General features: G+C 51.3%; 8 protein-coding genes across 8 annotated transcripts; 3 read left to right on the forward strand and 5 right to left on the reverse strand.

Moving 5' to 3' along the window:
• Positions 1-148: 148 nt before the first annotated feature.
• On the forward strand, positions 149-1,274 carry MIND_00536000 (uncharacterized protein; the record flags this gene model as incomplete). Its single annotated transcript, XM_037362143.1, has 7 exons — positions 149-315; positions 370-438; positions 663-754; positions 801-878; positions 936-981; positions 1,023-1,091; positions 1,145-1,274. 7 exons carry the CDS (start codon positions 149-151, stop codon positions 1,272-1,274), a joined length of 651 nt encoding a protein of 216 aa, XP_037222435.1.
• A 3,266-nt stretch (positions 1,275-4,540) lies between these two features.
• MIND_00536100 (Family S53 protease-like protein) lies at positions 4,541-6,702 on the reverse strand (the record flags this gene model as incomplete). The annotated part of the gene is made up of 10 exons (XM_037362144.1): positions 4,541-4,631; positions 4,686-4,881; positions 4,934-4,980; positions 5,027-5,135; positions 5,185-5,357; positions 5,415-5,662; positions 5,711-5,738; positions 5,786-5,868; positions 5,921-6,391; positions 6,439-6,702. 10 exons carry the CDS (start codon positions 6,700-6,702, stop codon positions 4,541-4,543), a joined length of 1,710 nt encoding a protein of 569 aa, XP_037222436.1.
• A 600-nt stretch (positions 6,703-7,302) lies between these two features.
• MIND_00536200 (Family S53 protease-like protein) lies at positions 7,303-9,452 on the forward strand (the record flags this gene model as incomplete). Its single annotated transcript, XM_037362145.1, has 10 exons — positions 7,303-7,551; positions 7,600-8,100; positions 8,153-8,294; positions 8,342-8,465; positions 8,513-8,554; positions 8,599-8,665; positions 8,712-8,826; positions 8,879-9,258; positions 9,309-9,345; positions 9,397-9,452. 10 exons carry the CDS (start codon positions 7,303-7,305, stop codon positions 9,450-9,452), a joined length of 1,713 nt encoding a protein of 570 aa, XP_037222437.1.
• Positions 9,453-9,669: 217 nt separating this feature from the next.
• Positions 9,670-11,139, reverse strand: MIND_00536300 (F-box domain-containing protein; the record flags this gene model as incomplete). Its single annotated transcript, XM_037362146.1, has 1 exon — positions 9,670-11,139. One exon carries the CDS (start codon positions 11,137-11,139, stop codon positions 9,670-9,672), a length of 1,470 nt encoding a protein of 489 aa, XP_037222438.1.
• Positions 11,140-16,271: 5,132 nt separating this feature from the next.
• On the reverse strand, positions 16,272-17,483 carry MIND_00536400 (uncharacterized protein; the record flags this gene model as incomplete). The annotated part of the gene is made up of 3 exons (XM_037362147.1): positions 16,272-16,584; positions 16,628-17,426; positions 17,474-17,483. The coding sequence occupies 3 exons, from the start codon at positions 17,481-17,483 to the stop codon at positions 16,272-16,274; spliced, it is 1,122 nt and encodes a 373-aa protein (XP_037222439.1).
• Positions 17,484-17,816: 333 nt separating this feature from the next.
• Positions 17,817-19,289, reverse strand: MIND_00536500 (F-box domain-containing protein; the record flags this gene model as incomplete). Its single annotated transcript, XM_037362148.1, has 1 exon — positions 17,817-19,289. Exon 1 carries the CDS (start codon positions 19,269-19,271, stop codon positions 17,817-17,819), a length of 1,455 nt encoding a protein of 484 aa, XP_037222440.1. The 5' UTR covers positions 19,272-19,289.
• Positions 19,290-19,392: 103 nt separating this feature from the next.
• MIND_00536600 (uncharacterized protein) lies at positions 19,393-20,383 on the reverse strand (the record flags this gene model as incomplete). Its single annotated transcript, XM_037362149.1, has 2 exons — positions 19,393-19,944; positions 19,997-20,383. 2 exons carry the CDS (start codon positions 20,381-20,383, stop codon positions 19,393-19,395), a joined length of 939 nt encoding a protein of 312 aa, XP_037222441.1.
• Positions 20,384-20,550: 167 nt separating this feature from the next.
• On the forward strand, positions 20,551-21,734 carry MIND_00536700 (uncharacterized protein; the record flags this gene model as incomplete). Its single annotated transcript, XM_037362150.1, has 4 exons — positions 20,551-20,916; positions 20,965-21,413; positions 21,467-21,592; positions 21,638-21,734. The coding sequence occupies 4 exons, from the start codon at positions 20,551-20,553 to the stop codon at positions 21,732-21,734; spliced, it is 1,038 nt and encodes a 345-aa protein (XP_037222442.1).
• Between the last annotated feature and the right edge of the window lie 407 nt (positions 21,735-22,141).

Below are 22,141 nucleotides of genomic sequence, written 5' to 3' on the forward strand. Positions count from 1 at the left end.
TAATCTAAATCTTCCTTGTACCCAACTTTCGTAATCAGTTCAAGTTGGCTGTCCTTCGTAAGTATGTCACGTCAGCGCCTGGCCAAGATGCGCTTGAACTCTTAGAAGAGCCTTAGAAGCCAAGCGGAGCCAAGAAACGATCAGCCATATGTTGTGTCACGGATTGTCACGCGCTCTCTGCGTGGTCTCCAGAAAATCTCATCGTCCTGCGAAACGACTCATACCCCCAATAATGCTTGTTCCTGTTACTCTCGCTGTGGCTGCCTCGTTCTTCAGCCTTGTTAATGCTCAAGCTCTTATCATCAATACCCCGACGTGCGTCGGTATTCTATTACGTCTTAACCCCGAATGCTGATCCCCGCCATATAGCCCAGCGCCAGGTTGGGGCTTCCTTGAGCGTCTTCTTCGAGCTTATCCAATCCTTACCCTTAGCTTTCTGTGAGCCGACGCTGATTACTTGGGGTGGAGGAACTCGTGAGTGTTTTGCCTGACTTTTGTTGAGCAGGATATTGAATTCGCGTTCTGTAGCCCCGTACTTCGTCGTATGTGGCTCTCTGCCAGCTCTTTGCTTGACCGTTGAGAACTCTCTCTCTATCCGTAGTCGTGCGTGGCATCCACATGTTTTCATTCGGCAAAGCATGGCTAACTGACACTCTTCGCAGCATCGTGAATGGCGACGACCGCGCGAACGTCCTCGTCAACTTTGGTCAACTCTCCAACACGTCGATTACCTGGCAGGTTACCCAGCCCGTCGGTATGTAGGCCTCAATAATTGTTGCACCTGTTGACCTTCTTGGCAGGAACCAACTGCCTCTTCACCATTAGGGACAGCACCGGCCTTGTTCAAACTTCTGCCGTATTCCCCATCCGCCAGGGCTGTAAGATGCTCGACTCTCCGTTTTTTTTCTTGGTACTAAGTGATTTCAAGCGAGTAGCTCATGTGCTTCGCAAAGCCAAGGCAGCACTAGTCAGTCGGGAAGCGTAAGCCAACCGGGATCTACATCAAACGCACCAACCTCGAGACCCCCTTCATCGACTGCACCCCCACCCAGCGGGTCTACGACTGCCCCCCCTCCTAGTGGTTCCCAGTTGTCAGTTGCAATACCATCAGCTTCAATGTTTGTTTATCTAATCTTCACTCCAGACCCTCTTCCAGCTCGCCAGCGCCCTCTTCCTCTCGCTCGGCACCCCCAACTGGCGCAGCCACCGCACTCAATGTCCCTGTTGTCGCCTTTGCTGCCGTCGTTGGTGCAGCGTTCGCTGCTCTTTTCTAAGCTCACTACTACCCTGACCGTTCCTTCGTTTGCTACACGACATTGGCACTACTAGATCGTTTTTGGAGGGGTTCGAGTTCTTCTGGGTATGTAGCTTTGTATGCGCCGTTGTGTGTTGTGTAGTTTTTTTGTTTGTTGGTAGGTAGTTCATTGCTCAAACAAGTCGTGAGTTCTGATCAGATAGAGGTACTTAGATAACAACTTGAACCCTCAACTGAAAAATGTCGTGTTTACCCTTGACGCGACTAGTCACAACATGATTGATTGGTCGTAACATGAGAATCGACACGTACCCTTCACTGCCACCTGATTGCGACTGACTCGCTTGCAGACCTTGGTTTTTACCCTCATGCTACTCGGTATGGCGCTTTATTCCTGCTACAATTGCACTTTCTCAGTCCCTTAGCCTTCCTTCTTGCGTATGCCGTTCCTTTCACGCTTGCCCTGAAGTCTGTCTGTGATGCGATGATCAACAACAACATCACGTTCCTCACACCCGCCAACAGCAAATTGCCTGAGGGGACGTACATTGCTGTGAGCTCCAGCGGCATTTCCCACCTATCAAATCACCTCGAGGCCTATCCAGACACGCTAGTCAAGAACTTAGTTTTGTCGGATTCGACGCTCGATGAGCTTGCCAACGACTTTGGCTATTTGGACACCAACGCTCCTCCTCCTGACCACGCACAATTGGAGCAGATAGAAGCTGCCAACGAAGCGCTCTCCCTGACCCTCTTCAACCGCACTCTGGCCCTCCAAACTCTAGTTGGGCGGATTATGGATCGCGTTGCGCCAACTCTCGAGTCGCTTGTGTTGCTCAATTACATCAGAGGCGACGAATGGGAGCTTTCCAACTGGGACGACAACCGAACACGCACTGTACTTGATCACGACTTTCCCCAGCTCACCCATCTCACCATCCGGGACTACCATTGGGACTTCAAGCCACTCCCGGGCCAGCAATGGCGATTCCTCCCCCCGCTCCCGTCAGTCACAAATCTCCATATTATCGCCAACGCCTACTCGTTCTCGGACACATACCCTTCATCGTCTGCACTCCGCAGTCTGGTGCCCAACGCCGAGCGCATCCGTCTGTCTGGCCAGCCGTCAGAGGAGTTCCAGCCCCAACCATGGACCTATATTCGCTGGCCGCAACAGCTTTTGCAGACCGTCATGGACTGGCGAGCATATTATACCCCATTTGTGACTGCTCCATCTGACTGGTCCACAGGGCGTCGACCGACGATTCAAGCAAAATCATCATCCAGCCCAACTACCGTCCCCGCGGTGGCGTCTGCGGCAACCCCATGATAGACCACGACTGCATGCTTTCGCGGCTCGCGCAAAATCCCGCGATCCGTGTCCGTCTCCCGTATGAAGAAGACTACACGCAGTTTGGCGCGTCCTATGCTGCCTCGCGGCTGTTTTCGCTGCAGAGAGCGATTGCGGAGTTTGAGGAGCGTGTGGTCGATGGCGGGGAGGGCGAGTGGGCAATACCATCACGGAATGAAACGAGGGAATATCGCGGGGCTTCATTAAGGCATTGTCCTTGATATGTATACCAACAAATCTCGATTCATTGGACAACTTTCTTATGCTTGCGTTCAGGCCGAAGGATTGCTTAATATGACCATCAAATCTACGTGCCGGATCAGCAAAACTGTTCTCATATGCATGATCGACGACCGACTGCGGCGCAGTCCCCAACATGGACGATGGTCACCATATTTCACCTCCCTAAAAGTGTTGCCAAGTGTGCACATGGGCCTCCAAGCTTTGCAGTTTTTTCCACGGCGTCTTGCTATTGTTCTGGCAAGCTTGCTCAAGAAAACTCCATAAATCTCACGGCGGCAAATCTCCGACCACCGTCATGTCGTGCTAGACGGCTCGAACCTCGCTCAGGTTGCTGATAGCGGCCATTTTAGTCCGACCATAAAACGAATGCTCTCAGTTTCCAGAGATGACATGCTTCTCTCTTGTGCTATTGCGACTCTCTTCACTGCTCACGTGGCGCTCGCTGTTGCGCCGGTGGACTACCGTATACCATCCGGATCGTCGATCCACCATTCGGGGCAGGACGTGAATGTATTCGCAGCAGACGGCTCGCTAATTCACGCCTTCAAGCGCGATCCAAAAAAGTCACTCGTTTCGCGTGCCAAGTCCTCCAGCAAGGACTTTCGCTCGGTGGAGGCGCAGGCGGTCGTAAACGGAACAGACGTTATCCAATCATTTACCGCCTCATTTACGGTCCCTCCCCTGCCCAAGACCTTCAACAGCCAACTTTTCTTCATTGGCGCAGGCATTGGGATCGACAGCACGGATCCGGACTCTGAACTCCCACCGTTGGTGCAAATCGGCCTGCAGGTTTGTCTTTCTGCTTCTATCAACTGGGCGCACTTATGTTCGCCCTCCAATAGTATGGAGGCACAGCATTCCATGGCGGCTCGTTCTGGTCGGCCGCCATTGTTCTCGGGGGCTACGATGTCAGTCTCAGCCCAACTCTTGCATACGGCAACCCCGTCGTCCGCCCGGGAGAGCGGTTTACAGTTTCCATCGCAAGAGACCCTGATGGCCCGAGTCCGCCTGATGGAGAGGGCCCCTGGTACCCGTACAAGTTCGAATTCGACCACTTGGACATCCGCATTCCCTACACCATGACCTCAGTCTGGAAGAAGGCGGCACCGCCAAAACTGACGTTCAAATACCAGGAGTTCGTCGTCGGAGAGGCTGGCGAGTACCCAAGTGGCAACTTCGTGTTCGAGGATGTGCGCGTTAACACAACCGACGGGTCCCCGCGCGCACTGTCGTGGAGCGCCCAGCCCAATCCGACGATGGGAGTGAAGGTCAATGTGGAGAAGAACGGGCCTGAGAACGCTCAGATTGCATTCGTTTTTCCTCAGGGTGCTTGATCAACTTGGCAAATTTTGTTCGGAATAATATCTAGCCAATGGATTGTGCTTCGATCGAAATGTCTGAGTAAGAAACGGCCCCGAGCAAGATGTAAGTTTTTTTTTGCGTAATTATCCTCGTGTTTGCGTCTCTACGGTATCTTGCCCTTCCAGTCGGGGGGTGTTCAGGGCACAAGTGTGGATAAAGGTTTGCCTAGAGCTAAGAAGAAGCCCCATCTTCGCTTTTGGTTATGCCGGTAATCTCCGAATTCCAGATTAGGAAACTTGATTGCCAAATCAGGACTTCCTGTCTGAACGACGCAGACTTGTTTTGTTATTAAGAATTTAACATGTAAAGTAATCAGATCACAGCACACCCTATACAAGGCCGACCGCTTTTCTCAGTTTAACGTAGTTCGGCGTGCCCAGGCCAGTGACGGGGTCCCAGCCAACAGTCGCGTTGAAGCCACTGCGAGGAGAAACGGGACAGTCAGCAGAGCAGCAAAGAAACAAGGCGACTGACCTTGTATCACACCCGGGGTTGTTGCCCGCCGACACATCGTTGAGTGCTGCCCGCCCAGCGGCGCTATAGAGGAAGGGATTGAGGAAACCGAGTGGGCGCTTGCCGGCTGCAATGAGCTCGGCGTTCAGGTGTGCGACAACGGCGGCAAAAACGGGCGTCGAAGCAGACGTGCCGCTGGCTAGGTTCCACTCGTTACCTGAATGTAGGTGAATAGATTGCGGTGCATAATCAAAGGACGCGCGACTCACTGACGAGAGTTACAAAGTTAACCCCTTGGGCAGAGACGTCCGGGATGCTATGAAAATGTTAACCAGTAGATACCAAACACAAGTCGCACGTACCCGCGTCCAGCCTTGTTATATCGACCCTCGTACTGACCGTTAATGCTGGCAACATATGAGCTAACGTCCGCCTCCTGGTATGCAGGGGCCTTGAAGTAGTTCGAAAAACCTGAACAAAGATGTTACGTATCGGTCAACATGATCAGGACAGTACTGACCGCCAGCAGAGAAAGAAGCTGCAACTTCAGAGAAGTTGTTCTTGGTGTAGTTTTCGAGAATGGTCTGGGAAGCGCCAACTGATGTCACCCAGGGGCATGATGAAGGGGCAGTCGGGAGGAAGGTATCGCAGAACCACGAGTTGCCACCGACACCGCGCTCGCCAGAAGAAGTCCTGAAAGCGTCCCATCAGTCGCAGCCATTATGTAGTACATAACCAATTAATACGAACAAAACAGAAGTTCCCAAGGCCCCGAGTTGCATGTAGGCGTTACAAAGTCCCTCGGCAACGGGGAGGGTTAAATCTTGTTCATTGAAGCCGTAGGATGTCGAGAGCACAGTCGGCCGGGAGTTGTCGGCGATCAGCGCATTTACTTGATCCAAAAAGCTGCTCGCTTTATCGTCGTTCAGTGGACCAACTGAAATGAAGCGGAGAGGAACTCCGCCGGAAAGCCCAACCGCGTATTGCATATCAAGACTCTACGAAAGGATGAGTAAGGTTGAAAGAAGTGTGAGGACATGACCTACTGCTTCAACACCAGCAAAATCGCGGACCCTATTCGAATATTAAGATGCATGCATTTTCATGAACGGAGAACTTGCTGGGTGTTAGAGCCTCCATCAACGAACTGTAGGTCAAATTTCGCCGACGAGGACATCTCAGGACGATATTTGGCGAGGAAATCCTTGTGGCATATCGTGAGGAAGGTATGTGAATCATCAAGGAAGAAAGTATGCCTTGAGATCGCTCTGGTGGGCAAATTGGTTTGAGAAGCCTGAAATCCCCAGAACATTGTTCTTCTGTGTCGCAGACCGTTTCGGAATGCCCGTTTCCTCCAGCAAACACTCAAGGGTTGTGAGGTCCGCACAGCTGGGGTCGATTTCACGCTTGCCATTAATGTTAAATGGCTCGATCTTGGGTGTGACGAACGGATTCGTGAAGCTGGTCGTGGGGTGGACATATGCGACATGTGGAGACAAGTCGGCAGGGAGAGAGTACTGCAGCGTTCGGATAGCAGTCTCCTTGGTATCGGAATGCGTGAAGCTTGAAAATTCCGCATTCAAGATGGAGTTGGCCTTTGAGACGGGCACATTGAACTGGAGGGTGTCGCCTGCGGGCGAGATAATTTTTGCGGTGATTTTGTTAACATCCAGCCACGAGTTCACAGCGGAAAGTGCCTCCGACGTAGGTTTGACGTATTTAACGACCTATTTGACGCGTCAGAAAATTTGCCAGTCAGTGAGGACTGACATGCCTCGTCTAGTGTCAAATGTTTGCCATAACGCTCGCTTTTTGGATCGGAAACAGCGTACAGTTCCTTCTCGAGGCCGGCAATGTTGTTGGGCTTGAGTGAAATGCGGAGAGTGAGCTCATGGGACGAGGGAGCTAAGCCAACTTTGACGAAGCCTCGAGCAGGTGTGTCCCGACGTTCATGAATAACATAGGCCGACCGCTCTGCTTGTGTAGCCACTGCTATCGCAACGAGGGCCGCAAAGAACGAGGCGGAAAGAAGAACCATAACGGTGAAGGTGAATCGGCACAATAACAAAGCTACACTTAGTACTTATCAGGTACCTGGCGATTTCTGGCCGTCGAGCGCTGGCGGGGCCGGAGGAAGGTTTGGCATGGAGTTCGGTAAGAGCTGCTGCTGCGCATTCTATCGGGTCGCGTTGCTAACGAACCAGAAAATCTTTTGATGAGTTCAACGCCATCCATAACCGGGAACCCGCATTTGAGAAGACGAGGTTTGTCGATCCCAGGCCCGGGATCGGCGAAAGGTTGGCGAAAGGCAAGGCCAGCGGCATCACGTGCACAACAATGTTGCTCCCGACGTCAACAACCATTGCAAGTCCGACAACTAACGAGATTTTCGAGGTGAACCTCATGTGTATACCATCATCCGCAGTCGGCGTCGAGCATCCGTTTCTTGGAAGCTCAGGCATTCCCTTGTTTGCTTTCAAATTTTTACTCAAGACGGCGTCGACCACCGCTCGGTTCGCTCCCGCTGACCATGCATGCCAATGAAACCCCCCGTTGCCAAAATACACCATCAATCACACACACCCATCCTACCTCTCTATAATTTAAACATCGGTTGTTCTAACTGCGTCCACTTTCGATGTCCTTCGCTCGTTTACTCGGCACTCTTTCACTTGTCCTGGTTGTCTCCGCTGGTAATCTTGTCCAGTTCGAACAACGTAAAAGCGCTCCTGCCGGGTTCACTAGCAAAGGACCAGCAGGCGACGACCACCCGCTTTCCCTTCGCTTTGGTCTAGCATCGAACAATATTGCAGGACTCCACGAGAAACTTGCCTCTATCTCCAAGCCCGGGAGTCCAGATTTTCGGAAATGGCTCAGCGCAGATGAGGTGAGATTCCTTTGTTTCAACTACTCTCCCTCAAAAAGCTCCATCTAGGTTAAAGCCTTCGTCGCGCCGAGCGAGGAAACGCTCAAAGCTTTCAATTCATTCGCTTCTGCAAATGGACTCAAGACCACTGAAACTTCGCCATTCGGCGAATGGGTGACCGTCTCAATGCCCGTTGCCAAAGCCAACAAACTCTTCGGTGCCAAATACACCAACTTTACGCACGCAGACATCCCCGATCCAATAATGCGAACACTCTCGATGTCGCTTCCCTCAGAGCTTGTCAATCACATCGACGTGGTTCATCCCAGCACGGCTTTCGCCCTTCCTGATCCCGGTCCCCGAAAGCCCATTCGACTTGGTGGTTTACCCAAACGGGCAGCCACAGCGCCTGAAAACTGCGACGTCAGTGACCGCAACCCTGATAACGTTATCACTCCGGCATGCCTACAAGCCCTATACAACATTCCTGCGACCCCAGCGACGCAAGAGAATAATGCGCTTCTTGTTACTGGATATCAGAATCAATGGGCCCAAATAGACGACTTGCAGGTGAAGTTAGAGGCCTATCCAAACCCGGCTTCAACTCTAATCATCCCATTAGGCGTTTATGAAGGAACTACGCCCTGATTATTCAGCGGGCGTCAATCAGACTTTCCTTCGCCTCGCAATCGATCATGGAACCAACCCGCAATTACCTGGCAAGAGTGGCATTGAAGCTCAACTCGATATCGAGTATGTTGCTGGTCCGTGTGTCGTGGCCACGTTTGTCGGAAATAACTTGTGAATTTAGGGATTGCCACGGGTGTCCCCCTACAATTCCTCACTGTCGGCGGCGACGATTTCCTCATCTCCCTACTCCACACGGCAGAGTTTCTAGCCAGCACCCCCTTCCCCCCGACAGTCATGACCACTTCGTAGGATTTCTTCTACCCCCTTGCATATCGATAATAACTTGTCCCAGTTATGGCAGGGAGGAACCGAGTTTTGGAAACTCCTTGGCCAAGTCAGTTTCGTGTGGTATTGACAACCAAAGCTAACAGAGCACAGCAAAATATGCGATGGTTATGCTGCCGCATCTGCGCGAGGCGTTTCACTTCTATTTTCTTCTGGAGATGTTCGTCTGCTCTCTTTGTTGTCGTCCGTTCTCATCCATGTGATAGGGTGGTGTGAATGGGAACCACGATGACCCCTGGGACTGCGAGCTTTTCGTTTCCGTCTTCCCAGCCTCCTGCCCATATGTGACAGCTGTTGGCTCGACCATCTCCTTCAACCCTGGTTTGTTGTGGTTCATTTTTCTTCCATTTGGTTGGCTTAATAAGTTGAATAGAGATTGCGGTCAACTTCACTGGTGGCGGTTTCTCGGAGTACTTCCCGCTGCCGTCGTATCAGACTGCCGCTGTCGACGCCTTCCTCAAGACCGTCCCTGATGGGCTCCCTAACTTCAACCGTGCTGGACGGGGCTACCCCGACCTTTCCCTCCAGGGTTGGAACTACCTCGTCACATTCAACGGACAGCGTATCCCCGTCAGCGGGACTTCTGCTTCGGCCCCAACCGTTGCCGCAATGATCTCCCTGGTCAACGATAAGCTGATTGCGGCTGGCAAACCAGTGCTGGGCTTCCTCAACCCCTTCGTTTACGCAAATCCTTCCATATTCAATGACATCCTTATTGGCCACAACTCGGGCTGGGAATGTCCTGCATCGACGGTAGCTATTGACTTTTCTCTCCCGTTTTGTTTTGTTGACTTGATTATCAGGCTGGCTTCGATGCAGCAGAAGGTTGGGACCCCTTGAGTGCGTGCTGCTTCCCTGATGCGTTGTGTTTCAAACTCAATCATTGACCAGGCGGCGTCGGCACTCCCGACTTTGAGCGGCTACTTGCTGCCGCATTGGCTACATAAAACACTGGTGGATTAAATTCTTGTAGTTGAAATCACCACGTTTCATGAAACATACTCTGGCATTTGATCTTATCTCTGGCAAAGTTAGTTACTAGTGGTAGTCCACAACAAGCTCTCGTCAGAAGCACATAGAAACATTTCCCCTGAAAATTCAGAGCCGTTGCATTATGTACTAGTTTGAGTACCGAGAAGTGACAGAACGAGACAAAGATATAGTCTACCACGGGCAATGGGTATCTGAGTTTAGACGCTGCACTTTGGACTCGTACTCCCATTTGAACCCTTCGTCCTGCAAGGCTCGTATCTTGGCGCAGAATTCATCAGTGAATATGTGACCTGCTTGCGAGTCGACTCTGCACCGTTTCAATTTGGCAGCCGCCTGCCATCGAGCCAATATCATCCTCAAGACCATCGATTCCTTCAATATGCCGGTGACACCGACGAATTGTAGCGATTCAAGCGAAGGAACAAGAGTGCTTTCGGACAGTGCTTGCAAGAGCTCGTCGCTGATGAGCTCGGGGAACTCACTCTCAACGATGGTCAATTCCGTGATATGGCGCGGCAGGCGACGGAGGATGTGAAGAAGCGCAGTGACACCGATGTTTTCGACCCCGAAGGATGTGGATGTATGATGGTGGGAGAGAAAGCGTTCAAGTGCATCAGCGAGTTCGCCGGGTTGTCCAGGCATCCATAGCTCCGAATCGGGGCCAAAGTCCATATCGAGGCGTTTCAAAGCGGGGAGATTCAGTGCCGCAAGCGCAGGATATAAAGGATCCAGTTGGAATATCGGAAGCACATGCAATTCCAGCTTTTCGAGGATTGGCAGAGTTAGTCTCGAATGTGTGAACGGAGGGTCAAAAATTGTCAGTGAGACGGACAGCGAGAGCGAAACCAGGTTCTTGCAGGGCACAAGCGCCTCGAAAATACTGTTGAGGTTGTCAATTTGGATCGTTAGATGTTTGAGTTGGGACCACGGGAGGGGCAGGAGAACGGACACAGGCTTTCTCGGCCTATGCAGTCTGATTATGGCCTCTGACAGGCGGGGGGCGACTGAAAAAAGTTCCAGAGGCGGCCCCACCCACGCCTCCTCGCACACGAGCACGAGCTCGAAGTCCAGTTTGGACAGGTTTGTCAAATGGCCCGGTGGAAGCGCCGCCAGGTCTGCGAGCTCGCTTGTGGCGTGAATCGTAGCAATAAGTTCTCCCCATCTCTCCATCGTGTCTCCAAAGCCAGAAGCCACCATATCAGAGAGGTTGACATTTCCCGGCTCCTCGTCGATGTCCGAGTCTTCTTCGTCAAAGTCTGGGGATGTGATAACGACCCGAAACGTGCAGGGCCGAGAGCGCTCGAGAAAGCGTTGTGTCTTGGCGTCGAGTGGGTAGCCTAAGATATCAAAATACTCCAAAATCCATAATCGAGGTGTTTTCAACGCGACTTGTCGCAAACGGGAGCAAATTGAAGCAAGCCCGGTGACGTAGTTCATCCGCCCAACGTTGTTGTCCCGGCTGGGGACGGTAAGGAGAAGCGCAACTTGCATGATTTCAGAAAGCAGTTCGAACGGTAGTTCAAGGATTCCCGCAACCTGTACTTTGTTCGGCACTACATTCTTAGCCCTGCGAGACTTGTCTCGTTTGGTCATGAACTCTTCCAGTTTACGTTGCGTAGAGGGTTTGGAAGACGACGACATGGATGATGAAAAAAGTTGTTGGGTGATTAGTCATCATATTCCCTTGAACTTCAACTCCATTATCACCTCAATCAATCCTTTACAAGCTCTGTGTACAAAACGGCATCTTGAATTCGATTTATTACCTATCAGCAAAACAACTGGAAGTCGGCAAACCGAAAGCATTTTAACCAAGACGAAACAGCCTTCAGAGTACTTATATCCTCTGGACAACTCAACGCATCGACGGGGACCAGTATGTCTAGCTTTGACAAGGTGTATTCTCGACTGCCTGGACCAGTGCGCCAATATTCACTCGGAATCGGACTGCTTACCCATCAAGCTGTTGAATACTGGTCGCAAGAGCTGGACTTTCGTGTTCGTTGGTCCAAGCGATGCAATCCAGTTGTACTCACTCATATGTGCTACACACGCGGACAAATCTCCATAGCTCACATACGTGAATACCAATAGACCCATTGACTAGTACTAGTATTCCACAGGACATCCGCTGATAACTGGAGTAAAATCATCATACCGCCTCTGACTTGTACAGACTTCATTCTAGAAGCTTGAACGCCCAATATCCAGCGAGCAGCATTACCCTCATGGGTTAGGTCCTTCCGCAGAGCTGCTGGCGTCATCAAGTTCAGCATTGAGCCAACGGGACCAAGGTTGATTGAAAGTTGCCTGTGGCTAGCACTCGTCACCAAAACAGTGACCTGCCATTCAACTCGCAAGACCCCCGACCGGTAATTACTCTTGTGAGGATACGGAAGCCCCATACTTGAAGGACTGCAAGCTGGACACAGGCCACACCATCAAAGATGTTGAATCAAACTGGAAGTAGATCAGTGGAAAGCGCAAAAGTAGAGGAATAAATAACGAGCTGACCATGTGGGGCAAGTGCTGGTCGTGAAGAAAGAGAGATCGTAGTGGCAGTACGGCGAGAGGAGCAAATGTGATTCATGACCGCAGATTCCAAGGTCGGATTTGAGCGCCACTACGGCTAGTAAGTCAGTATATCCATCGAGCCAATGAGCAGACCTACTATCAAAAGACGTTAATCCAGACCAAAGGCATATCGGTGAATGAGGCCATAGCAGAGGAAGTAACCGATGTTCGCAGGTGGTGGTCAGGAAGGAAGAGAGTCTGGAGTGGCAGTACAGCGGAAGGAGCGGTTTCTCAATCGCAGGTTCCAATTCGAGTTCCAATAGAAGAGATCTGCTCCTCCTATCAGCAGTTTCAAGACGCAGAGCAGAAGGGAGTTCAGACGAGAGAACATTGGCCAAGTTGGCATTGACGATGACAATGACTTCGAAGGGCGTTTGCCTCTGAGCCAAAGACTATGGTCCAGTCCTAGCCTTCTTCACCACGAGCGACAAGTGCGGGAGGTAGCTAGCAGTTCGCATGCATGGCGAAAAGGATGGCAGACAATCGAAGTCGAACGAAGAAAAAAAATTAGTGACAATGTGACGCTGATTAGATAAGACTCAAGATTCGTGAACGAAGCTTGCATTGTCGGTGTAAATATGAGATGAGCTGTGTAGCAGCGGCATGATTTCACATGCTGAGCTCTGAATCAAATTCAAGTTTCGTCGTCAAGAATAATACCTCAGCGAAGCGGCCGAAGCCTTCCGCTATTCTTACTACTAAGTAGTAGGCGAATACTTCTGAATCCGCGCCCTCCAGAATCGACAAGCTGCTCATGCCAACAACGTTGCTTGATTTACATCTCAGTCTCACTAGGTGTATTACAGAAACAAGCAAAGTTCGTTCATTGATGCGTAATAATAACTACAGCAGACGCAAAAACTTGTCCAGCCAGCAGCGTTACCTGGGTGGGTTGAGTTCTTCTCCAGCGCTGACACAAAAGCATCATCGGCTTCAGCAAAGCGTCGTCAGCCTCAGCATCGAGCAGACCGCATCGGAAGTTATCTGAGAGTGGCCGACTTGCACTCGTCATGGTTCGAAGACAGCAACATGTCAGGCCACCCGCAAACCCCCAAGCAGTCAGAGACGTGCTCGTATCAGATGACAGAAGCCCCATGTTGGCATACTCCGAGGACTGCGGGCTGGACGCGTTGTTTGTGCAGCGTGAGCGAGTCGAGGAGACGGGCAATTGAAAGGCGCAATAACTGCAAAAATCGTAAAACGTAGCACGTCATGCGCCTCGCAAAGCCGGTCGTCGCTGACTGGCAATGTCGGATCTCTGTGAAAGCACAGTGCTCCAAGGGTCGCAATTGGGTGGGGTGCCTTTGAAAGAAGCCTCAATACCGAATCATAAGACAGTGGAGACAAACAATCACATTTGAGAGTCAAGAAGGTCATCGAGCGTCGAGAGATGGTGAAAGTTTCGAAGTACGACAGCTCAAGACAGAATTGCCATCGTGGATATTACCGCAGGTGGTGGTTAGCGGCAGTGCGGCGAAAGGAGTAGATGTGCTTCACAATCGTAGGTTCCAAAGCGCCACTGGGGCCACTGAGAGTGGTTAAGTCGAATGCATCAAATAATGAACAGCCTGAGTCAAAGACGTTGTTGGTCCAGACCGGAGGAATATCGGAGAATGGGGCGACGGTGAAGGAAGTGGCCGACCGGATGTGTGGGGGCAGATGGTGGTCTGGAAGGAAGAGAGGCTGCAGTGGCAGTACCGTGGAAGGAGCAGATGTGTTTCTCGATCACATGTTCCAAGCCGAATTTCAGTCAGTCTCATCGACATGGCCGGGTGGTTCTTGCACTGCTCAACAAATTCGACGCATCCGCTCGAGGTTGCGCGCATGGTCTGACTCTGGCCACCTCTTGTAGATTAGCCCAAAGACGCGAAACCGTTCGATTATGGCTGCGGTCTTTTTGCTTCTCGCACGACAACGAAATAGATGAGAAGATGAGGAGTTGACTCCGACGAGAGTTCAGCTGAAACTGCATCAGTTTATAGCGGGCATTGTTGTTCCCAACTCACAGTCGGATTATTTTTATTGGCAACTTGATGTCGATTGACTGAACTGTGTCGTAGGCGTGTAGTGATTACGCGGCAAGCTGCAGCGCTGCTCCTTGCACGGCAGAGAGAAAAGCAGGATGTGCCAGTGAAGGAGAGTGAGGATGAGGGGATTGACGAGGAAGAGAGAACACGTCGAGAGGAAGAGGCGGTCGATATGAAAGTAGTGTCAGATGCTTATCTTGAATCCACCCCCCAGCTCCAATGCATCCTCTCTTGTTTGTCATTCAACAGCCGTTGCAGGGTAATACCACGTCTTCAGGAGAACATGCGTTCAAGGTCGAGGTCGACGCTTATACTGGATTGTTCGAAGGCCCAATCAACGACGAGGTAGAGGATCTATAGGAGAATGAATCCATCAAGACGAGCAAGCAGGTGACGGTGGAAGCGAACAACGTCTGCTGCTTGATGTCTATACTCCAACTCAAGCAATCTTCAAATTGTGCCATAACCTCACGGGAAAATGTATAAACAAGACCACACTCGCTATGGGCGTTGATTTGTTATTGCCATAGGCCAAGTCTCTGTAACCACAAGTCATACATTACGATACACAAGTGGGAATTCAAGTACAACGGCCAAGTGTCCAACCAGCAGCATTACCCAAGTGGGTTAGGTCCTTCCGCAGAGCTAGGCGCATCATTGAATTCAGCATCGAGTCAACGAGCCCGAGGTCGGCTGAGAGAGCGTGTGGCTTGCGCCCGTCATGGTTCGAAGACAGCGACATGCCAGGCAACCCGCAAAACCCCGAACCGGCAATTACTCTCGTCATAATACGGAAGCCCTATACTTCCGGGGCTGCGAGCCGGACGCGTTGTTTGCCATCAAGTCTTCGAGAGCGTTAGTGAAAACAGTGTGGTGTCGATAGTGCTGAGGGCGGAGGGCAAGTGCAACATCAAGCGTCCAGTCGACAGCGTTACCCATCCGGGTTAGGTCCTTCCACAGAGCCGATAGCGTCATTCAAGTCAGCATCGAGTAACAAGTCCGAGAACAGAGGTTGGCTGAGGGTTGCATGCCTGCACTCATCACCAAGATAGTAACCTGCATGCGAACCCGCAGAACCCCCGACCAGGATTTCCTCAACTCAGGATATGGAAGCCCCATACTGATGGGACTGCGAGCTGGACGTGTCGTTGTTTGGTGTGATCTGGAAACTGAATGTGAGTGAGCGCATAGAAAGGTTATGAGGGAAGCACCATGTCGAGCATACGAAAGTCTTGTAGATCAAAAGCTGCGAGTAGATCGTTCGGCGGCAAAACTCTCATAACCTTGTTAATGATGTTATTAGAGACGCAAGAGGAGGAGGAGGACAATTTTACCTCCAAAGCCTGATGGCGCATAGTGATCAAGTCGAATGTGTCGAGGCAACAGCTGAAGACGTTGAATCAAACTGGAAGTATATCAGTGCAAGGCGAAAAAGTAGAGGAAATAATAAGCTGACCATGTGGGACAAGTGGTGGTCGTGAAGAAAGAGAGAGATGGCAGTACGGCGAAAGGAGCAGATTCCAAGTCGAATTTGAGCGCCACTAAGGTTACGAAGTCAGCATATCCATCGAGCCAATGAGCAGGCCTACTATCAAAAGACGTTGATCCAGACCAGAGGCATATCGGTGAAGTAACCGATGTTCGCAGGTGGTGGTCGGGAAGGAAGAGAGTCTGTAGTGGCAGTACGGCGGAAAGAGCAGATGTGTCTCTCGATCGCAGGTTCCAATTCGAGTTCCAGTGGGTGGGGCCAGTAATACATCTGCTCTTCCTATTAGCACTTTAAAGATGTAGAGTGGAAGAGAGGTCGAACCAGAGAACGTTGGCAGACTACGACTGGACAGTGACTTCAGCCTGAGAGTCATTCAACACCCAAGCCAAAGCACCATACTTCCAGTCCCAATTTTTTCACGATTAGCCACGAGTACCGGAGATAGATATCAGTTCGCATATACGGCGAAAAGGATGGCAGACGATGGAAGCACTGGTGGTCGAAGGAAGAAAAACAGGAATTTGGTGACAGTCACGGCTGTGATCCTGCTGATTAGATAAGACTTCAACGTCGCGAAGAAGTTTGCATTTTCAGTTCGATATACGATACGAGATGTATGTAGCCTAAAACTATAACCAGATCAGCCCGATCATAACCCCACATGTTGAACTCAAGTTTCTCCGTCAAGAACAATACCTCAGCGAAGACCTCCTCTGTTCACTCGTCTCGTCTAGCGACGGTATATCCCATTCACCTTCTCCGCCGTCCACCAGACGACCCTCAAATTCGGCAAGCGCTCTCCGCAGCGAAAAAAGCCGTGCGGCAGCATATGACACGCCATAATGGTTGTAGTCCTCTTCGTGTGGGAGGAGGACACGAATGGCTGGGTTCCACGCCAGCTGGGCGAGCATGCAGCCATGTTGTATCCCAGGATTTCCGCAGTACCCACCACGTGGACTGTAGTTGGGCTGGACTATGATTGTTTTGCGGGGATTCCTGCGTGGGGTCAGATAAAACTACCAGAAAGACGTATGCTGACCAGTCCAGAATGGCCTGAAAAATCTGTCGCGACCAACGGACGACTTTCCATAATTTGGGGTGGAACTCCTTCGCCGGATAGCCAGAAAGACGAATTCGTTGGCCGTTGGGCACTAATCTGCGAAGCGTTGACGACGATGGGTACCTCCCAGAGAACGCATTAGCGTCGGCCACGATGTGCAGATGCGTTACTGATGGGAGGGGAGGAAAGAACCGCCATCTTTGGCCTGGAAGCGGCTTGAAATCCCAATGATAGTCGCGAATTGTGAGATGGGTAAGCTGAGGAAAGTTGTGGTCGAGGGCTGTGCGCGTTCGATTGTCGTCCCAGTTATAGAACTGGCCTTCGTCTAGCCTGAGGTAGTTGAGCAACACAAGTGATTCGAGGGTTGGCGCAACACGGTCGATGATTCGCTTGACCCGCTGTTCAAGGTCTAATGCATGCTGTCTTAGCGTTTGGGATAGTTCTTGGTTGGCAGCGTGCATCCTTCGGTACTTTTCCCAACGCGCCTCGTCTGGAGGGTTCAACCGGTCATAGCTTGTGTCAAAATACCCAAAGTCGTTGGCAAGGTCCTCGAATGTCGAATCCGACAGAAGTAGGTTCTTTATGAAAGCGTCTGGATGGTTGTCAAGATAATCCGCCAGCTGGGTAATGCCGGTTGAGTTTATAGCGATGTAGGTTCCTCCAGGTAGTTCGCTGTTGTTGGGAGTGAGGAACGTGATGTTATTGTTGATCGCTTCACATGAACGGCAGATGGACTCGAGGGCACAAGTGAGCGGCAGCGCGGACGCCACGAGGAAAGCTGAACGAGTATGAACCAGCAGGCTTGATAGATATGGTGCGAATTACCGAATAGCATGACGGTGGAAACCAAACGCAACTGAGTCGTCTGCGGGAATTGCGAGTTCAGTTGTGATCAGGTGGCAGTGGAGAGTATTCGGTCCCATTCATGGATAATTTAATCTTATCGGCAAGCCTTTCAGAAACCGATTTACGACCAGTTCTCGATGTTGGTTGGTCGAACAAGTTACATATTATCATGTGACAATACAGCGAGTCTACGTCTACGCAGGCTAGATCTCGCATTTTCTGCATTGCTCATCCATTCTTATGCTGTAGTTCTCAGAGTCTAAGTTGATCGTGCTATGCTTACTGCCGAGTGTTTTTTTAGAATCAACACAACACCTATTAGCTAGTAATAAGACTCCCATCGGTAGTAGTCATCTTCCTCTGAGTTCTCTTCGTCCGAGTCTAAATCCGGCACCTTGACCTCAAACTCCCATACAAGCCCTTCATCCCGCAAAGCTTTGATCTTGGCGAAAAAATCATCGTTGAGGAGATATTCTGCCTCAACTCTGCACCGCTTAAGCTTGGCGAAGCCGTTGTCCTCCTGCCATCGAGTAGAAATCATGCGGAAGAGAGCCGGCTCCTTCAATTTTTTGGTGCCGCTGAGGAGTTCGAGCGACTGGACCGCAGGCACCAGTTTTCCATCGGACAGTGCTTGTAACAGCTTGTCGTCGATCACTTCAGCGAGGCCATTGTCAGCAATGCTCAACTCGGTGAGTTTGGGCAGGCACCGGAGGATGCGGAGGAGCGGCGTGTCCGTTATATTTCCGACAACCAAGTTGGTTATCGAAGGATTGTTCGTTAGGAACTTTTCGAGGGCAGTGGCAACTTGCTCAGACACCCATGCTTCGGGCCCAAACTCCACTTCGAAGCGCTTCAAGGCAGGAAGCATTAGCGCCTCGAGCGCAGGACAGAGTGATCCGAAAGTGGCGATAGGAAGTACGTGCAAATCCAGCTTTTCGAGTGCTGGCAGTGTTATTTTGGGGTGCGTAAACTTGATCTCCGCGTGGGTCAACAAAACTGCCAGTGAGAGGGAAACTAAGTTTTGGCAGAGGACCAGAGTCGCGAATGTGCTGTCGAGAGTATCAAGTTCGATAGTGAGGTCCTTAAGTTGAGCCCATGGAAGGGGGAGAAGAACGGAAACAGGTTTGCTCAGTTTATGCAGCCTAATTATGGCCTGTGAGAGGCGAGGGGCGACCGAAAAAAGTCTGAGAGGCGGCCCTTTCCAAGGCTGCTCGCGCATGAGCGCGAGCTCGAAGTGCAATTTGGTCAGGTTGGTGAGATAGCCTGGGGACAGCCCAGCAAGATCCGTGAGTTCACTTGGTGCATGAACTATGGCGACAACCTCCCCCCATCTGTCCATCGTGTCTCCAAAACCAGAGGCAACCATATCCGAGAGGCCGTCGTTTCCTGGCTCCTCATCCTCGTCCGAGAACGAGTCATAGTCTTCGTCATCAGAGTCCTCTCCGTTTGGAGACGTAATAATTACTCGGAAAGTGCAGGGTTTGGAGCGGTCGAGAAAGCGTTGTGTTTTGGCGTTGAGAGGGTAGCCCAATATGTCGAAGTATTCCAAAACCCAGAGTTGCGGTGTCTCCAACGCGATCTCTCTAAACCGAGTGCACACGGAAGCAAGCCCAGTCACATAGCTCATCCTTCCTGTATTGTTTTCTCGATTCGGAACCGTCAGCAAAAGCCCAATTTGCATGATTTCTGAGATCAACTCGAAGGGCATTTCGAGGATTCGCGCCGCCTGAGGTTTCCTTGAAGCTTCCAGCTTGGCTGAAGATGTAGGCGTGGACATTGGACAAAACGTGGATGAAGGATGAAGAAAAAAAGTATTCGCTGATCAATCATCATTGTTCGTATCATCCATAACCTTGATCATGAACTTGACGTTCATCGACTACTGTTTTCCTATCCCCTTACGAGTGCTTTCGCAGCTCTTCCTCTGTCCACTCCCATAACGTCTTGGCAAGAGCTGTGTTCAAGCCAGCGCCTTCCAAGGCCTCTTTCCCAACTGGCTCATAGAACTTGCCGCTCTGGACCAACTCCGAGCTTGCTGTCGCTGCCCATAGCGGATTCTTTACCCCTTCGACGAGCGGCTTGCCATGCTTCGGTGCCAGGACAGTCTGCAGCATCTTCATCTGCTCGTCGCCTGGCTCGCGTGAAAACAACTCAGTTGTTACCGCACCTGGGTCAACCGAAACAGTCGTGAACTGTGGGTGGCGTTTGGCGAACTCCTGTGCGTAAAGCAAGTTGGCCAGCTTGGATTGGGTGTATCTCTGCACGGGGCTGACGACGTTGGGGTCGAGAATCTTTGCCGCGTCTTGGAGCGTGTCGAATTGGATTGTCCCGGAAGTCACGTGCTTGTAGCCGACGGAGGAGAGGCTCACAACGCGAACGTCGGCAGCTGGCACGGTCTCTGCAGTCTTCGACAACAAGGGCGTCAGCAGCTTGAGAAGCAAAGCATGCCCCTGGTTGAAACGGTCGTCATATTCTCCCACGCATCACAAGTTTGATACGAACCAAGTGGTTGGTTGCGAACTGGATTTCGTAACCGTCGACAGACACCGCTGGCGGACAACCCATCATTCCCGCATTGAGGAACAAGATGTCCAACCTTGTTGTGGAGCGAATGAAGGCATCTGCGGTAGCTTTGACTGAAGCAAACGACGAGAGGTCGAGATTCAACAGCGACACCTTTGTTTCTGGGGAAGCTTGGCCTTTCACATCCGAGAGTGCGGCTTGACCTTTCGCGTCATCCCGAGCCGTGAGCCACACTTCTGCGGGCCTATGCTTGACGAGATTCAGCGCGTACTCCTTCCCCAGACCAGTATTAGCGCCGGTGATGAGGATAACTCTGCCGGATAGTGAGGGTATGTCCTTAGACGGGCTGAATGTGATCCCAGCCATTATTTTCGCTGCGGTCTACATATGCCGTGCCAACTCTCCACCTTTATACACCCTCTTTCGGCCGTCAGTCACGGAGCAATTACGCAGGGTACACCGGCGCGGGCGTGATAAGATAGTGCTTATCTCGCTTATATAACCATCAACTCCCTTTTTTTAACCCCAACAATATGGGCATTCACTACTACGACGAAAGTCCCAGCGGTCCTGACGAGCAAACCGGTCGCTTGACCCCCTGCTTGCCGCTACTTCAGCACAACATACCGTTTGCGATCTACGGCGAAGATGCGCTGTCTATCGTGCATCGCGTGCCTGCCGTTTTAGACGGAGTGTGCCAACATCTCTTGGTCCCTGATGTCTATTTCAACGAAGCGGCGAGAATCATGTCCAAGGGTTCATACTCTTTAGCCCTCCAAGACGACTATTCCCTGTGGCTGGAATCATCTTTGCTGAACGACACCGAATTGCATGCATTTGACCTGCAAAATAGCTCTGCGTTACTTCTTCACCATAGTCCAGAGGAGGCAGAGGAAATGGTAAGAACAGCCCATCCACATCTACTGCTTGATTATAATGCTCCGCAGAGTATTCCCCCGCGCATCTTCGTCCACAAACAATCCGTCTTCCACTTCGACATCAACGACCCCTCGTCGACCATGCTCAATCCGGAGCCTCCAGATCCGATATTCCGACCCATTTTATTTCCCAGTCTCCCTGGCTTTCTCGATAGCAGTGTCGCGAGCTATCTCAACCTCCCGTCCCTCCCTCCCGGCGGCTATCCTCATGCCATGCTCCTGGAGAAACTCACCACTTGGATTGGCTACCTCCTCCAATACACATTTCCTGGCCGCGGTGTTCATCACAACGAGGCGGAAGAAAGCCTCGATCGCATCATCACCCCTGCTGTCCTCCAAGTTCTCTCGCAGACGAAAGCGGAGAGGCAGCCGACGCTAGTCCGGTTCGTCACGATGATGAAAGGGCCGGGAACCAAGATGTTGCTGCTGGAATGGAGTGACCTTCGACGAGAGCGATTGTCAGCATGAGTGTTGTTTTGCATCATAACGATGTTGACTGATCGTTCCGTAGGGGGAAGAATAAGATTACTAGTAGCACGGAGTATGGACTCTCGAAAATGTTTCCGACGATGGCCAGCCCACGCGCTATGGCAGATTATGCACGAATAAAAGGACTCAATCCGCCATTCCTAACACCGTACAGCTTTGGATCTTACCTCGTCAGTTTACTCATGCTTTTCAGACAAATCATACGCCGAACCGCCCAAAAACCTGCGGAGATGCAATGGGGAATTTTACCTCGGTACTTGGGTCGGGCCAAAACCTCGTTACGCTTGTAGATTGTCTTGGCCAAGACTGACCAGCTCGGTTATTACAACTTGTTCGTGCTCTAGTCGAAACTGAAGGGTGATTGTACAATTGAACACAACATGCAACCTGACTGATGGAAAACATGAGAGCAATCCGTCCGATGGATAGTAGGCAATGTCTAGGGCGACGACGACGATGCGGCCTCAATCTCCGCCTTCTTCTGCTTCCAGCGCTCACTAACGAGCTTGCGACTGGGGGGGCTATGAGCGAAACAGGATTCAAATGGAGCCCAACACACACCGTTCCACCGCATCCGGCTGAATGGCTTGCAGATGAATCATTTGCTCGGCCTGGTATTGGAAGCGTGGTCAGAGAGAGTGAGCTAGAGAGTAACTCCTTGACGCACGAAGAACTTCTGCCACTCAGACGGCTTGTG

The sequence above is a fragment of the Mycena indigotica genome, assembly GCF_014461135.1.
Source record: "Mycena indigotica strain 171206Taipei chromosome Unknown Mind.scaff0004, whole genome shotgun sequence".
Taxonomy (NCBI): Eukaryota; Fungi; Basidiomycota; class Agaricomycetes; order Agaricales; family Mycenaceae; genus Mycena; species Mycena indigotica.